Genomic DNA, 16484 nt, shown 5'->3' with positions numbered 1-16484 from the left:
TTGGTAGTTTTGCAGAAAGATAAGCTATCTGCAGTATGACTTATTTTATAGTTATCCATAGCAGGACAAGTAAGGCAACGTTTGTCATGGCATTTGGAGAAGGACAAAAATTGATTTAAAATGTGTGTTGTGTCTGGATTCGAAATGAATAGAATTTAGTGGGTCAGATCTAAAAGTATAGTTCTCCTGGAAATTATTTAACAGATCATCCTCAGCAGAAGGATGGAATGCAGCACGTTTTCTAGAAGCACTAGAGGTGACACAGTGCTGACTCACCAGGATATCAACCAGAACTCCATTTCATAACATTAATGTTTAATCTTGGCGCTTGGCATTATTTTAAAGTATTTTACCCTAAGAAAATGGTTGCAGGAGAAAAGAGGTTGAGTTACACTATCGGATATAAACTAAACGTAATAGATCATGCTTAAAAAACATGGTAACAGAGCTGCGGAAAGGTTTTTTGGGCCTACGGAAAAAATGATATGCATCAGGTGGAAGCAAGAAAAAGAATTTCAAGCTGCTAAAAAAAAAGTATTGGTCAGAACTAAATTGGTCAGAACTTGAAGAAGATGTAAAAAAGCAGGTAGTATGTGAAAGGAATTTAGGAAGAACTGTTTCTACCAAAATGATTATGAATAAGGCCAGGATATTAGCAGAAGGATGACGAATTATGAATTTTTATGGAACAGAAGCTAGGTGTTACCGATTCATGCAAAGGAATGATTTATCGATGCATACAAAAACATCAATTGCACAAAAATTACCAGCAGATTATGAAGAAAAAAACACTGGAATTCCATAAACTTGTAATGAAGGCACGAAAATGAACTTCTTTTGAACTTGGTCAAATAGGAAATGTGGACGAGGTCCCACTAACTTTTGATGCACCATCCAACACCAAAGGGTCTAAAACAGTGTCAATAAAAACCACTGGGCATGAGAAAACACACTTCACAGTAGTTTTGGCCTGTTGTGTTGATGCCACAAAACCACCACCATTTTTAATATTTAAAAGAAAAACTCCACCTAAGAACAAATACACCTTTTGGTAAAAATTATATTTTTACCAGAAGGTGTATTTGTTCAAGTTCATCCAAAAGGATGGATGGATGAATGAATTTATGGGTCCAAAAAATATGGGCAAGGTATCCTGGTGGTCTCTTAAGGAAACAATCTCTTCTCTTCTCGTTTGGGACCGGTTCAGAGCCCATAGAATTGAAGCAATTAAACAGAAGATGAGGGAATAGAATACGTAGGTAGTTGTCATTCCTGGTGGACTGATAAGTCAATTGCAGCTATGGATGTGTCCATAAACAAGCCATTTAAGCAAAATATGAGAGAACAGTGAAACAAATGAATGGGAGAACCCGATCATGACCTCACACCCACAGGAAGAATGAAGAGGCCCAACGCTGCACAGGAGTGTGAATGGGTTGCAGAAATATAAGTGGTAAAATAATTATAGTCTTTCAAGAAGACTGGAATTAGCAATGCCCTTGGTGGCACTGAAGACACTGCATTATTTAAAGACAGCGATACCAACATTAGCAAGGAACAGTTTTTTGATTTGAGGCGATGATTTTTTTTGGTTTTCGAAATGACTGAACTTTCCCTTTGAAGAACACTAATGTGTTTTACCATTCCCTCACTGTCTTTTTGTTCATTTTCAATTCTAGTGGTAGTTTGCTTCATATAAAATGTTTTCTAATGTAGCTAAGATTCTTTTATTTCTTTTAAATTGCTGTATTATTAAATTAATAATAACAATTAAATAATGTATTATTATACAGTATTAGCACTTTTCTTGCTATTCTGATCACATGTTCAGGACGAGCTTTTTTCTACTATACACATTAGAATATATATTAAATGTCTAAATACACTAAAACGCTTTTTTTCCTTAATTTTCCTTTCTAAAATGGTGGTGTGTCCTATATGTCCATGCATCTCATATGCTACCAAATACGATACTCAATACTATTTTAATAACTTTTCATCTGCATGGATCATAATTAATAATAACTGAGCCGTCATTAATACCCTAAATTCTAATATCACCATATCCAGCATAGAAACTTATGATTTCACAAACATTTTTACTTCTATTCCAGCATCTTAAATCTCCAGCACTGCTTTTGAATACCAACCTACTCTTACTCTTGACAGCAATGTTTGTTATTTGTTATTTTTTTTAGGAGCATTAGCAACTAAGGCCATATTGCTCTGGGAATATGCAGTGGTCATTCCCTGACCTTTCCGCATCCTCCCTATTTGGTGGTGATGGGCTTGAACCCCGGTCTAATCAAGAAGCATGTGGTAAGCACTGCTGCTCATTCCCACCTAGCTACGGAGGTGCCCGACAGCAATATCATCTAAAAATTTTATGGTGTCCGTGACCTTATATTACACAACATTTTTACTGATTATCACTGCTGGACCACATTAGGATCTATTCACCTCTCTGTCACCATTGGATTTATTTATCATTTTTGGAATTATCCTCTGCACCTGTCCATTTACAATTGGGTGAATAGCTTCATCCTGAATCTTTAGTATAATTTTTACTTACTGTAGTAAGTTTACACTTATACTTTCTTTTTATCCTTTTCAAGCTAAGGATTTCATATTACTCTGGAAAATTCTCACTTTGATTTTCAATATTTATTTGAATGCTTTAATAAGGCTCTACTTATAACAACCTTTAAACCTTTCACCTTGATATGTGTGTGTACAATTCTTCAATTAACTTGCACACTGGATTTCTTTATCGAGCCTCCTTGGATAGATTCACCACTATTACCATTGGATATATTTATTATCACTGGAATTTTCTTCTATAACTGTTCACTTCCAATTGGTTGAATATTTCTATCTGGAATCTTCAACATAATTTTTATTTACTGTAATAAGGCCTCCCTTATACAGTCTTTGTAACATTAATTGCAATATAACCTCGCCAGTTGGACTAGAATTTTTCTTGACCTACGTTCTAACTTTAGGTCAACTATATCCTTTCCAGCTAAGGATTTCATGTTACTCATTACATGTTACAAACTGTTACTTTGATATATGTGAATATTTCTAATTTGGATACTAAATTATTTTTGTGTACTGTAATAAGGCTCTACTTATACATAATGGCCATGCCATTTGGTCTTAAATCTATTAATTTAGTCTACATTCATTCTATATACTCCTTTTACATGCTTGAACACTTAGCAGCAATTTTATTACTTCTTGAAATTGGTATTTGCACCTCATTTTCGGAGTATTTCATTCCTATCTTCCACATATCTTTTACCTTTCTGAATTTAATTTCCAATGTAAATATACTTTCTCCTTGCCAATGCTTCGTGCATCCATACACACATACTTATCAAAAACGACTATAAAAGTCACTAACTATCCCCTTTTCACAGCTCTATTTCAAGTCAGTTTTATCACTATAAACACAAGTTCGTAGAACTCTCTGTATGTGATACTGCTTTAGTTACAGCCATCATCTCAACCTAATATGTTTGCACTGTCATTTCTCGCCCTTCTTCACTCTACTATGCATTACTTGAATATTCCAGCTATCGATTCTTTTTTTTTTTTTTTTTTCTTTTTTTTTAGCAACTATTTATTTATTCATAATGTTTTTGGTTTTAGATCTCGGCCATTTTAGACTTCCCACTATGCAAGCATTTGGTATTAGTCTCTTTTTCTTACTAATACTTACATAGTCAGTGTCGTTACTAAAAGGATGGGCCCAGCTAACCCAGTACTTTTAATATTTAATATCTTTTTTATCTTTATACTTTCTACTTCTTTTTCTTCTTCATAAAGCTATCCCATCAGCATTGAGCCTGCTCAAACCACCAAGGACTTATACACCTCAATTAGATCACCGCACAGGTGCCTAGACTCCAGCCACTGCAATTTGCAGGACTTAAGCCTCTCTTGGTAAGAGGATCCCTTCATTCCACTCACCAATCTTGTTGCCCTTCTCTGTACACACTCAAGCAAATCTATATCCTTCCTAAAATGAGGCCTCCAGACCTGTATGCAGTACTCAAGGAGTGGCCTGACCATTGACTTATACAAGGGGATAATCACCTCCTTGTCTCTGCTAGCAAAATTCCTATATATCATTGACAAAACTCCATGACCTGTTCTGGCAGCCTGTCGCACTGCTCAGAGAACTTCATACCTGGCTGCACAATTATCCCCAGGTCTTTTTCATTTTCCACTCCCTGAGTGTAGTACCACACAGTTGGTAAGTTTCTCTTGGGTTACTGCTACCCATATGCAGTACTTTGCATTTGTCAATGTTAAAGTTGAGTTGCCACTTCTCAACCCATCTGCCTAACTTTTCTAGATTTCTGGTTGTTAATGATAGTAAAGACAGTATGCTACTGCATACTGTCTTTACTATCATTAACAACTAGAAATCTAGAAAGCTTAATTAATACATTCTGTAATATGTACATACCAACTAAGTGATATTTCTGTTCACTGACATTTTTTGCAGGGTTGTAAAATTCAAAACAGTAAAAAAGATGAGTCAATCAGTAACAAAGAACATGGCATGAACAAACTGCAATTAACACGATATGCTTAAATGAGATACAGATTAACAAGTTTACAAAGTTTTCTTCAAAAATAGGAATTAAGAGAAGATTTTTAAAATTTGTTTTTTATATGATTGAAGATTTTAGTGAAGATGAAACACATTTCACCATAACAACATAAAAACCCACATAATTCAGCTATTGGTATCATCACAAATGAAATAAGATTCAGTTTACTAACCGTTTATAATAAATTGCACTAACAGAAAAGCCCAATAAACTGGAAACTGTAAATTGTTTTTGTTTTATGGTAGTGACCTCTACAAATGTGTTTTAGAAAAATATCAAAAAAAAAAAAAAAAAAAAAAGCCGTTCAAAATTCATTCTTATAACCGAACTGCTCAAATTGGAGCAGTGTGGCACTGGAGGCAAATTACTGCTATGGATAAAGGGATGGTTGAGTGGGAGAAGACAGAGCATGGTAATCAATGGACACTGCTCTTCGTGGACTAATGTTATTAGTGGAGTCCCCCAGCATTCGGTGTTGGACCCAGTGTTGTTTTCTGTATTTATTAATGATAAAAAGGTGATGGCATATCAGGCTTAATGTCTACGTTTGCAGCCGATATGAAGGTCGGCAGAGTTACTAATGACAGTATACTACTGCAACAGGATCCAGAAAAGTTGAGCAGATGGGCTGAGAGGTGGCAACTGAAGTTTAACATTGACAAATGTAAAGCACTGCATATGGGAAGCAGTAAGCCCAGAGTAACATATCAACTGTGTGCTACTACATTGATGGTGGTAGAGAATGAAAAGGACCTGGGGGTAATTGTGCAGTCAGGTATGAAGTTTTCTGAGCAGTGCAGACGGTCTGCAAGAGTAGCTCATGGTGTCTTGTCAATGATATATAGGAATTTTTCTAGCAGGGATAAGGAGGTGATTATCCCCTTGTATAAGGCAATCGTCAGGCCACACCTTGAGTACTGTATACAGGTCTGGAGGCCTCATTTTAAGAAGGATGTAGAGCAGCTGGAATGAGTACAGAGAAGGGCAACAAGATTAGTGAATGGAACAAAGGTTGCTCTTTTACGAAGAAAGGCATAAGTTTTGTAAATTACAGTTCTGGAGACTAAGCACCTGTGAGGTGATTTGATTGAGGTGTATAAGGCCTTGAATGGTTTGAACATGCTCAATGCTAATGGGATTCTTACTCTTGCTCAGAATAATTGCCTGAGAGGGCATAAATTAAAATTGAGGAAAGGCAGTTATAGGATAGATGCGCAGAAGTTTGCCTTTAGCCAGCGGGTAGTTAATTGCCGGAACAAACTTCCATCTGTCAATTTAGAAGTTTATAGCTTAAACAGATTCAAAGCAGAACTAGACAAACATTTGGAGCAAGTGGATGGGTGAAATGTGAAAGGGTTTTTTTTTTGCTGATGCTGTATAAGCTTGCTTTCTTGCATCATATACCTTTACTAATGCTAATGCGATAATGATGAAAGTGTAGTGCATTTTAATGATTTGAATTGGTTTTTTGAAATTTGATTATATGAAGACATACTACAATATGATCTAAGCCAGAAAGCTGAAGATCAATATATGAAGAGTGGGTGTGTGTGCACTATGTCGGGGTGGTTCCTAGGCATATGCTCATCTCCACCTAATTCATAAAAGTTAACAGGAAAACTGTAAAGTGGGCCTGATAAATAGCTAAGAAATAAAATTTTCAAAACAAGAAAAATTTTGAGACAATGACAATTTTGAGTGAGTATCTAAAGTTAATAATAAAATTTTGTATAGGAAAGATTAAAAATGTATTAAAGAAATGTTTGTGAGTGTAGTATGTTGTTAATGTCAGGTCATTTTGCCAACAGTTAGCAGCTGCTTCCTGATGGCCATCCCCGACACGTGGAGCCGGACTTGCTTCTACTATTTTTAGCTGTAGTGCAAAAGCACAATCCCGCATCCAACAGAGGAAGTGCAATACTGGTGGGTGCCAGCATTCCTGGTCTCAGGCCGCCCAAACCCGAGAAATGAGGGAAAAAAAAAAACCACCTAGTGGTACATGCTCGGGAGCCACAGACCAAACAAAGAACAGCCAGGTCTGAAGCTCCCAAGCCCAGATAAATTCATACATTGCTCACATACGCTGCCAATTCAATATCCGTCAGATTTCTTATAATCAGTCTCTTGGCAAATACAGCAGCAGCAAAAGTTTGTCAAGCCTGGAAACTAGATACTCCACTAAGAAGAACCTGTATATTATCCCTAGCATGATCAGAAATCTCTCCAAAAGAACGATGCTGCTCAGAGGGGCCCCTGGAACAGATGGAAACAGGCATTAACTAAAAGGCCAACCAGCCAAAGCAATAAAATCACACCATGGAGGCCCTAATGTAGCAACAGTAAGAACAGAAAAGCTTAAGCACTCACTGCTTACCAGACTACCACCAAAAAGAAAGAATTAAGTTGATAACAGAAAATAAAAACAGAATATAGAGGGGTTCTTTTTTTTTAGAATATAGAGGGATATATGTACATATATGTATATAATGTATTCATGACAAGTAGTTGTAGTGAATAGTAACGGCTTAAAAAGAATTTTATTTAATCTTATCTTAATTTTTAATCTTTACTTTTACTTTAGATTTGAACTGGTTTTCATTCTTTTCCATGTTGGTCTTTGTCAGGGTTAATTAGAAGCAAAGGTATAAGAGAGGGGGTAATCTAAAGACCAGAAGACTGTGAAGAGTATGCTGAGAATCTCTACATGCAGATGGAATGGGCAGGAAAGTGTGAGTGTCATGTAATGGACAATTTCAATTTGCCCTTAACTGACTGAAGTAAGCGGAAGGAAAACTTACCACTGAGAATACAATTTTTAAATCAACTAGATGATTATTATATGCACCAGCATGTTAGAGAAAATACTAGATTTTTTCTAATGTGTGGTGCAAGGTAAGAATATTCTAGATAGGGGTAAGACTATTCTAGATAGACCTAATAATTAGTCACAAATCACACGACATCATGGGCTCAGCGCAGGAACAATCAGCAGATAGTCATCACACAGTTTGTTAGATAGAAGATGAAGAAAGATGCTGCAGTAGCTAAAGGTAAAGGCGCTAGTTGTAATTTCAGGAAAGGGGACTATGACAGTTCAAGACTTGACATGGCATCCTGGGCAACTGCAAAGTTAGAATGAATATCTTTAAAGCTATGAATGCATATAAACTATTAAGAAAATAGAGCACAAGGAGGATGTCATAATAAATTAATGTGGAGCTGGCCAGTTTAACAGAGCAGAAAAAGATGGCATGGGACAGTTACAGGGTGATGAAAAGTACTGAAGACTACAGCTACAAGTTGATCTATAATGGTACCAAGAAAAGGTTAGGGAGGCAAAGACTGAGTATCAGAAAGTATTGGCTAAGAGAGCAAAAAATAGAGACAAGGTGTTTTTCATAAATGTGAGTAAAAGTAAGAAGAAAATGAATCAAATCAGACCCTTGTTATAGGTGAGGGGACAAGTTTTAGATAACCCAGCTGATGAATTGAATAAGCATTTCAAATCGATCTTTAATGAGGAAAGACACTTCACAGTGAGGAGAGGCTGTGACACGTGAAATTAGGAGGTTATGGCATATACCCAGTAAATTTGAAGGAGGCAGCTAGAGAGTGGTTTGGACCAGTGAGATTAATTACAAGGGCATAAATGGATTCAGGAGAGATTTCTTTGGATTGGAGAAGTGCCAACATATCGTTAATACATAATGGTGGTCCAAAAACACAGTTACTCATGAGTTAGATGTAGGGAATAATTTCAATGTAGTTTATTTGGATTTTGGTAAGGCATCTGATTAGGTCCCCCCATGACAGTTTACTGCATAAACTGGAACATCGGATCATGGGTAGGATTTAAATTTTAATATGGTGGCTACAGGGTAGGAAGCATACAGTTGGAGTTGTGATTAATGGATATTCATCAGATTGGTGAAATGTCAGAAGTGGGATCCCACCAGGATTGGTTCTTGGACCACTGCCAGTCCTGATTTTCAAAACAACATGAACATGGGGATACAGGATGTCAAAATTTACAGATGATGTAAAGATTGGGAGAGTAAGGTTCATAACTTGCAATAGGAATACTGGGTCAAGTATAGAGACCTCATCTAAGACATTTATCTTCTTGAAAGGTTCCAAAAATGGGCAACCCACATAGCGACATCTGCAAAAGTGCAAATGTATAAGGAAAAACTTTGTTTATATGGATTATAGAGCTTGGCAACCAGAGGGAATCTGATTAAGATCTATAAGGCTTTGAAAGATTACAGTAAAATGAATGAAGATGACATTATAAACGAGTCAGAGCTATGGGCTATAAATTCAAATTACAGGGGAAGAGGTTTAGACTGGCTGGTAAGAATTTCTGCTTTTAACTTGTTGATTACTGGAACAAGTTATCTTCATGACAGTTCAGACTACCAGTCTGAAGATATTCAAAGATCAACAGGATAATTATGCATGTGAGGAGGGAAGCTCAAAATTAATCTATTTTCACATCTACTTTTATATACAGTAAGACCCCCCCCCCATATCCACAGGGGATACGTTCCAAGACCTACGTGGATGGCTGAAACCGTGGATATAAGCGAACACCTGCTGACCCCATATATAACGTGATTTTCTTGTACATACATATGTATAATAAAGTTTAAGTGATAAATTAAACACACAGTAAGATATTACCAACATTAAATATGGTAATAATAACGTACAGCAGACTCTATTTATGGGAAACAGATTAACCGGGACACTTCAAGACTACAAATTAAAAAAAAAACCCCAGAAACCATAAAATTCAAGTAATAACTAGAATAGGTATAAACAGATATTTTGCAAGTCATAAACAAGCGACAAGAACTGGCGTTATAAGTCGTCATTGGGAGATTAGTGTACCCATTATCTTGAAACCCTCACTGTCTTCACACCTACCGTACCAAAGCTCAAAACAAAAAAAAAAAAAAAAAATGCCCAAATGTTTATTTTGATTTAGTGTGTCACGTCAATTGTTGTGTTCACTGCAAAAGGACAAATTTTGTTTTGTTATTTATGTCAGCGATGTCGGAGTTTTTATAGTAGCTACTGTATTTTTTTTTTTGTTTAGAAATCATGAAAATGATGGGCAAACGCAAGGGTTGCTTTCAAATTAAACAAAAACCTGAAATTATTCAAAAGTTTAAAAACGGTGCATCCATTAAATCTCTAAAGAACCATTATAATGTTGGTGACCAAACCATACGTGACATTGTAAAAAATAAAGGGAAGCATCATACTGGACACACGAGTAGTACGTGTTAAGTTTTTTGGTTTTTTTTCCGTGGTTAACTGCGGGTAATTGAAGCAGAGGATACCAAATCAGCAGATACGGGGGCACAACTGTATATATATCTTCTTTTATATTTTTAATATTTTTTATTATTTTATTCTTCTGTTATTAAAGTTGATTATTATTATTATTATTGTTTTTATTTTATTTTTTGGCTGGTGCAGCAAAGCCTGTGGCGTCCTTGCACTATATGGCTAATACTAAATACTAAATTTGTTGAAGAAGGGTCACAAATTACTAAAAGAAATAGGCAAATTAAGTGAGTGAAAAGTAAACTGTTTTTGGCTGACACAGTATGAGCTCACTTCCTTGCATCATTTTGCTGATACTAATTCTAATACTATTTCAATTCATACACAAAAAATAAATTTTACAGACCTTAATTTTGCCATCCTGGCTACCTGAAGATAACATTTCTGAATCACGACTAAAACACAAACAGAGAACAGCATCATCCATCATCATAAAGTTGTCCTAATAAAACAAAATATGTATATTAGAATAAATAATTTGTCATATGCTCATTTTTTAAACTTAAACTAATACTAACTTGTAATGCATCACATATATGAGGGGTGGTCGATAATTATTTACCCTCACCTAGAATTATTTCAGTTAGGGATTTGATATTATACATATGTATAATACTAATTCTCATAGGTTCACATATATTTAGCTGTTTTTCAAGATCCATCGGCTGAGTCATGAATACAGCAAGAGATGGTATACTGGAGAAAGTGGTTGATCCATAATAAAAAATTTCTTCCCTTGTAAAGCAAAGAAGCAAAACAAATTCTTGGGGGAATATGAAAGCTGCAAATACAGAGGACCGCCCATCATATGAGACTGAAAAATCAGAAAAGACAGTTTACCTGTAGGTGAAGCAGTTTGCACAATGTCACAAGAGAAGGAAGACCTGTTTCAGCCATAGCCCCTGCCACTGTGACTAAAGTGTAACAGTCCTTCAAGGTCAGTCCTTCAAGACAGGAATATAGCTATAAATTTTATAGCAAATGGAGTGAATATTAGTCATGGATCTACTGCTGAGTTCTTCCACATGTCTGAAGTGGCAGTCCAACAGGTTCCGAGATTGTTGACATCTCAAAAGTGCCAACAATTATGTGGAACCCTCTTTTCACAGGAAAGTGTTCCACACAATTGTTGGAGATTGGCAAAGAGAATGTTAATGACTATTTTTAATGAATTGTAATGATGAATGAATGCTGGGTACATGACTATGATCCAGAAACAAATCAGACCACCAACAAATGGAAACATTAATCTTTATTAATGTTTCTGAGCCATTGAGAAAACTCAGTTTTCTCAATAGCTTCTCCCCGTTCATTCAGTTTGAAGTGGAAGTGGATGGTACCCTCCCATTCGTTGATGTATTGGTCTATAGAGAAGGCCTTAGGTTAAAAACTAGAGTCTATAGGAAACCTATGTGCCGAGGCCAATACACTTATTATAGTGCGGCAATACACTTATTATACTGCGGCACAAACTAATCAACATAAGAATAGTGTCGCTAAAGCATTATTGGATAGGGTTGGGTCCCACTGCAGCACCCCTGGGAACAGAAAAGAGGAAATTAGACAAGTAACAGCAGACCTCAACAAATGCGGCTACCCCCAGAGGGTCATGGACAGATACATTAGAGGTGTGGAGTGTCACAGAGAGCCTTTCACACCAGTTGCCATGGCTTACATTCCCTACTATCTGGGCTTTACTGAGCGCTTAGCACGAGTGTCTCAGGTTAAGGACCCCATAACAAAAGATAGTAGTGGGGTAGTGTATGAGATTAAGTGCCCAGATCACAATCTGGGGAGCGTTATGTTGGTGAAACAAGGCACCGGTTCAAGGACTGTCTGGGGGAACATATGAATGCTATAAAGACCGTGGATTATGGTAAGTCTGCTGTGGCGGAACATTTTTGGGAGAAGCATCATCAGATCTCCCCAGACGAAGCTGTCATCATCGACCGTGCTCATAGATTTTGGGACCGCAAATGGCTTGAGAGCTTACGAATTTGTTTCCGAGAACAATACCATTAACAGAGACAGGGGAGTTCGTATGCATCCCCTCCTTGAGGCTGTAGTACTCGGACGGGATGATCAATTCCGCCTGTCATGCTCCTGAGCCATTTCCGGTTCCAGTACACATGAGGGGAATACCGCCCATATGCCTGTGGAACCACATGAGCCGTGAACCTGCTATTATTTAAGGATGTGTTGCAATTAAAAATGTACTGTTGAGAAAGGAGGCGGATGCCTCTGAAAGCTTCGGGATTCGGTATTTTGAGTGTTTTAAAGTATTTTACCGTATTTTATTCTAACGTAATTTAACATATTTTATTAGAAAAGTAACATTTTATGTTATGTACATTTATTTTCAGTATTAAATTTTTAAAATTTTTAATAAAACAAGGTTGGTGTATCAATTTGGTCCTTGAGGTTGTCACAGACATTCTCTCAGATATCCCAGACGAGCTATACTTGGTACCTGGGAGTATAAAATGCTGATGGAACTGATATTCGGGTGACACTCAAGTCAAGTGGACCCAATTTCGGCAAAGTCCAGACCGTTTGTGACAGCCAAATCCTCTGCTTGCACCTTCACGATGGTGGGCCTGTTAGTAATCCTGGGTATAACCTCCATGCATAAGTACATGGTGGGTGACCGCCCAGGTGTGAACCAACGTAAGCAGGGGTCGAGGTGTGGCGCCCACACCACATGGAGGAACGTTGTCCCTCTATGTTACCAGGCAGTACTAGGTGGTAGATAACTCTTATCAACCGGTGCAATACCCCCACTTTGCTTATTGGAGGCTTGAAATGGTGGAACCCATGTTTAGTCTCTAGAGCCAAGTTCAGGTCAACCCTTCCCATCAGGCAGTATGATTGATGACTTTTGAGGTTATGATGAACATCGAGGCGAGATCCAATATTCCTTACATTTCGAGGGTACAGCTCTAAAACAGTGTTCGCAGGCTGGCAGCTAGTTAGTACACCGGACCGAACCTATTGGTAACTCTCTCTAGGAGGCTTCCGGATCAGCTAGTGTATAATCTTGCTACCTCTACTTTGGCAGATAGTGACTGGAGGGAGTCCGAGTATTGTGTGTATGTGGGGAGCATTGTCAAGGCCACGTTATGTCAAGGATCTGGGTATATTCTTACAGACACCATATCCAAAAATTTCGTTACTTCATACAGCATGTCCCACCCACTTTTTCTTACTATTGAATACACCATGAATGTCAAACTAATAGAGCAAGCTTATCTGCGAAAAGATCTAAACCTTCCCAATTCATTTCACAAATATACGTGGTCTCAATTCTAATCTCAACGATGTCCATTTTCACTTGCAGTCTGCCAAACCCCATGTACTTTTTCTTACAGAATCTCAGTTATCGGTTGATTCAACTACTGCTCACTCAGATGCCCAAATTATTCGCTGTATGTTTCCTTTTGCCTCAAAGGTGGTACTTGTGCATATGTTCGTTCTGATATTTCCTGTCAGAGACTTGGCAATTTCGAATCTCCTCTCTTTGATCTTCTCTGGCTTAAATTCTCTCTACCTCATTGTGTCAAATTCATCTGTTGTCTCTATCGTACTCCCAACTCCACTAACCACTTGGAGCTCTTTGACTTCCTCTTTGCAACTTGACTTTCTCCAGTCCAACTTTCCTAACAGTGAGGTAATTTTCCTTGGTAATTTTAATGTTCACAACTCCAGCTGGCTTCCATTTTCTAGTCACACGGACCCAGCTGGTCGAGATGCTGAGGCTTTTGCAATTACTAATGACCTTGCTCAAATTGTTCATTTACCTACACGAATAGCGGACAATCCTAATCATAAAGCCAATACATTTGATCTTTTTCTCACAAACAACCCTTCTAAGTACACGGTCGAAGTGGGAGGTCCTTTAGGCACTTCAGATCACAACTTGATGATTGTCTCTTCTCCTATGGAACCTTTATCTCATGACTTCTCCGAACCTTGTGTTGTTTGGCATTACAAGAATGCAAAATGGAATGACCTACGAGACTCCTTTTCTTCTTTTCCTTGGTCGGATTACTGTTTCAAAACTTGTGATGTCAATGTTTGCTCAGATCATGTCAGTGAAATTATTCTTGCAGGAATGGAATCCTTTATCCCACACTCCACTTTAAAATCTCGTCCTTTATCTAAACCTTGGTTTTCCAATAAATGTGCTAAGGCTGTTCAAGAGAAGAATATTGCATATCGTAATTGGCTTGTTTCTAATCTTCAGATTCACTTTCTGCCTATGTTATTAATCAGTCCAAACTAGAGTTTGAACAGGCTAAGAGGAGAAAACTTGCTTCTTGCCCTAATGGTAGCCAAGCATTCTCGTCTCTTGCCAAAGCTATTGGTCGCAACTTTTGCCCATCTCTACTCCACCTTTGTCCAAACCAGATGGTTCTGTTGTCACTTCAGCCAAGGATAAAGCTGACCTGCTAGCATCCCATTTTTCTTCCAACTCATGTATTAATGATCTTGGTAAAACACCTCCCATCATTCCCAACACACTCCATTCAATCCCTCCTGTGGTCTTCCGTCGAAAGGGTGTCAGAAAGATTTTGATGAATCTTGATGCTAAGAAAGCTCTAGGTCCCGATGGTATTTCTCCACTTGTTCTCAAAACCTGTGCTCCTGAACTTACTCCTATTCTATGCCGCCTTTTTTCACTTTCTTATTCCAAAGGTGTTTTTCCTTCTGCTTGGAAATTTGCTCATATCCCCAGTTCGTAAAAAGGGTGACAAATCCCTCCAATCCAATTATCGTCCCATTGCAATTACTTCTACTCTTTCTAAAGTAATGGAGAAATCAATTATGTTACCCATTTATGGACTAATTCAATGGAAAGGTTCGTTGAAACACAAGTAGTTGCTCTTGACATCTCAAAGGCTTTCGATCATGTTTGACATAAAGGTCTTCTAAACAAGCTTCCATCTTATGGTTTGCCAACTGTTTTTAGTAATTGGTTATCCAGTTTTCTCTTTGATTGCTCACTGAAGGTGATGGCTCTCTGTCTTCTAACTTCTCCACTAATGCCGGTGTCCCCCAAAGTTCAGTTCTTTCTCCCACTCTTTTCCTCTTGTATATTAATGACCTTCTTTATTGACTGGAAATCCTATCCATAGTTTTGCCGATGATAGCACATTGATTCCACTTTCCATTTTGAGAAACCTTGTCCTGCTCAATCAGCTTCAACTTCTCGAAAATCTGCTACCAATTCCTTAAATGCCGATCTTCAGGTAATTGTCCAGTGGGGCAAAGACAACTTAGTTGATTTCAACCCTTCTAAAAGTCAGTCTTGTCTGATATCTCGCAAAAAGGATTCTTCTGCTCCTATGCTTGTCTTTAGTGAGACTCCAATTTCTAGGCAAAATGATATATCTCTTTTGGGTATTACCCTGACTTCTAATCTTCCTTGGCACAAATATTGCTTTCTCTTCTTCTAAAAAACTTGGTTTTCTCTTTTGCTCTCGGCGTTACTTTTTTTTCCAAACAGCTGTTCACTCTGTATAAATCGCGAATCCTCCATGCCATGGAATGTTCCCACATCTGGGATGGTGCCCCCAAAACCTCTCTCTCTGGCTTCTCGATTCCATTCAGAAGAGGGCAGTTAGGTTAATTAATGATTCATCTCTAACAGAGTCTCCCCACTCGCTGTCTCATAGACGTAGTGTTTCTGCTGCATGCCTCTTCTACAGATACTTCCATGGGCACTGTTCTTCTGAATTGGCTTCTATAATTCCCGCTCTCTGTTTCAAAACAGTCCGAACACCTGCCACCACCAGCCAACATCCATTTACGGCCCAACTTCAAAATCACAGAACCAACTTTTTATCTTCCTCGTTTATTCATTCAACTGCCGTTTTCTGGAACAACCTTCCTTCATACCTATTTTCTGAAAATTACAGTCTACGGAAGTTCAAGTCCAATGTCAACAAATATCTTCTTTCGTCTTCTCAACCTCCAACCCAAGCACAGTACTAAGTACTATAGGTTCTAATACCTCTCATGTTTGGGTATTTACATAAAAAACAAGAAAAAAAAAAGAATATAATTGCTTGTGAAAGTGTCATCACATCTTCGAGCTACGTTTCCTGCCCAAGACCATTTTAGTTATTTAGTTTGATAAGAATCCTTTACTTGAGTTTGCAGCCTAATCCATGCGTTTCTCTTCCGATCTAACAGTGTGATTCCCAATATAATTCATTCCATTCTTCTTTTTAGTTCTCAGCTTCTCTTCCATTCTTTTAGCGAGTGCCCAAATTTCAATTCCATAAGTCATGGTGGGGAATATACATTGGTTCACCCTGTAGATCTAAGTCATTTCAATATTCATAAATATTGGAATGACATAGATCTACAGGGTGTCTCAAAAATATTGGTACAAACGTTTAAGGGAGGTAAGTAACATCTAAAGGAATGCGAATCGCATAGGAATCCATAACCGGAAATGTCACAGGAAAGTAGTAGCAGAGGCACAAGAAGCAGAAATGA

General features: G+C 37.7%; 1 protein-coding gene across 1 annotated transcript in view; it reads right to left on the bottom strand.

Moving 5' to 3' along the window:
* Window positions 1-16484, bottom strand: part of Smu1 (Smu1 spliceosomal factor) — a 255576-nt gene that overhangs the window by 125757 nt on the left and 113335 nt on the right. The window contains exon 7 of the mRNA XM_090368767.1: window positions 10327-10422. Within this exon, the coding sequence (XP_090224893.1) occupies window positions 10327-10422 (96 nt within the window). The remainder of the gene's footprint in view (window positions 1-10326; window positions 10423-16484) is intronic.

This window comes from Mastigoproctus giganteus, chromosome 2, assembly GCF_048544385.1.
Source record: "Mastigoproctus giganteus isolate SK-2022 chromosome 2, ASM4854438v1, whole genome shotgun sequence".
NCBI classification, from domain to species: domain Eukaryota; kingdom Metazoa; phylum Arthropoda; class Arachnida; order Uropygi; family Thelyphonidae; genus Mastigoproctus; species Mastigoproctus giganteus.
The sequence above is the reverse complement of the archived record's forward strand: the minus strand, read 5'-3'. Positions and strand labels throughout refer to the sequence as shown.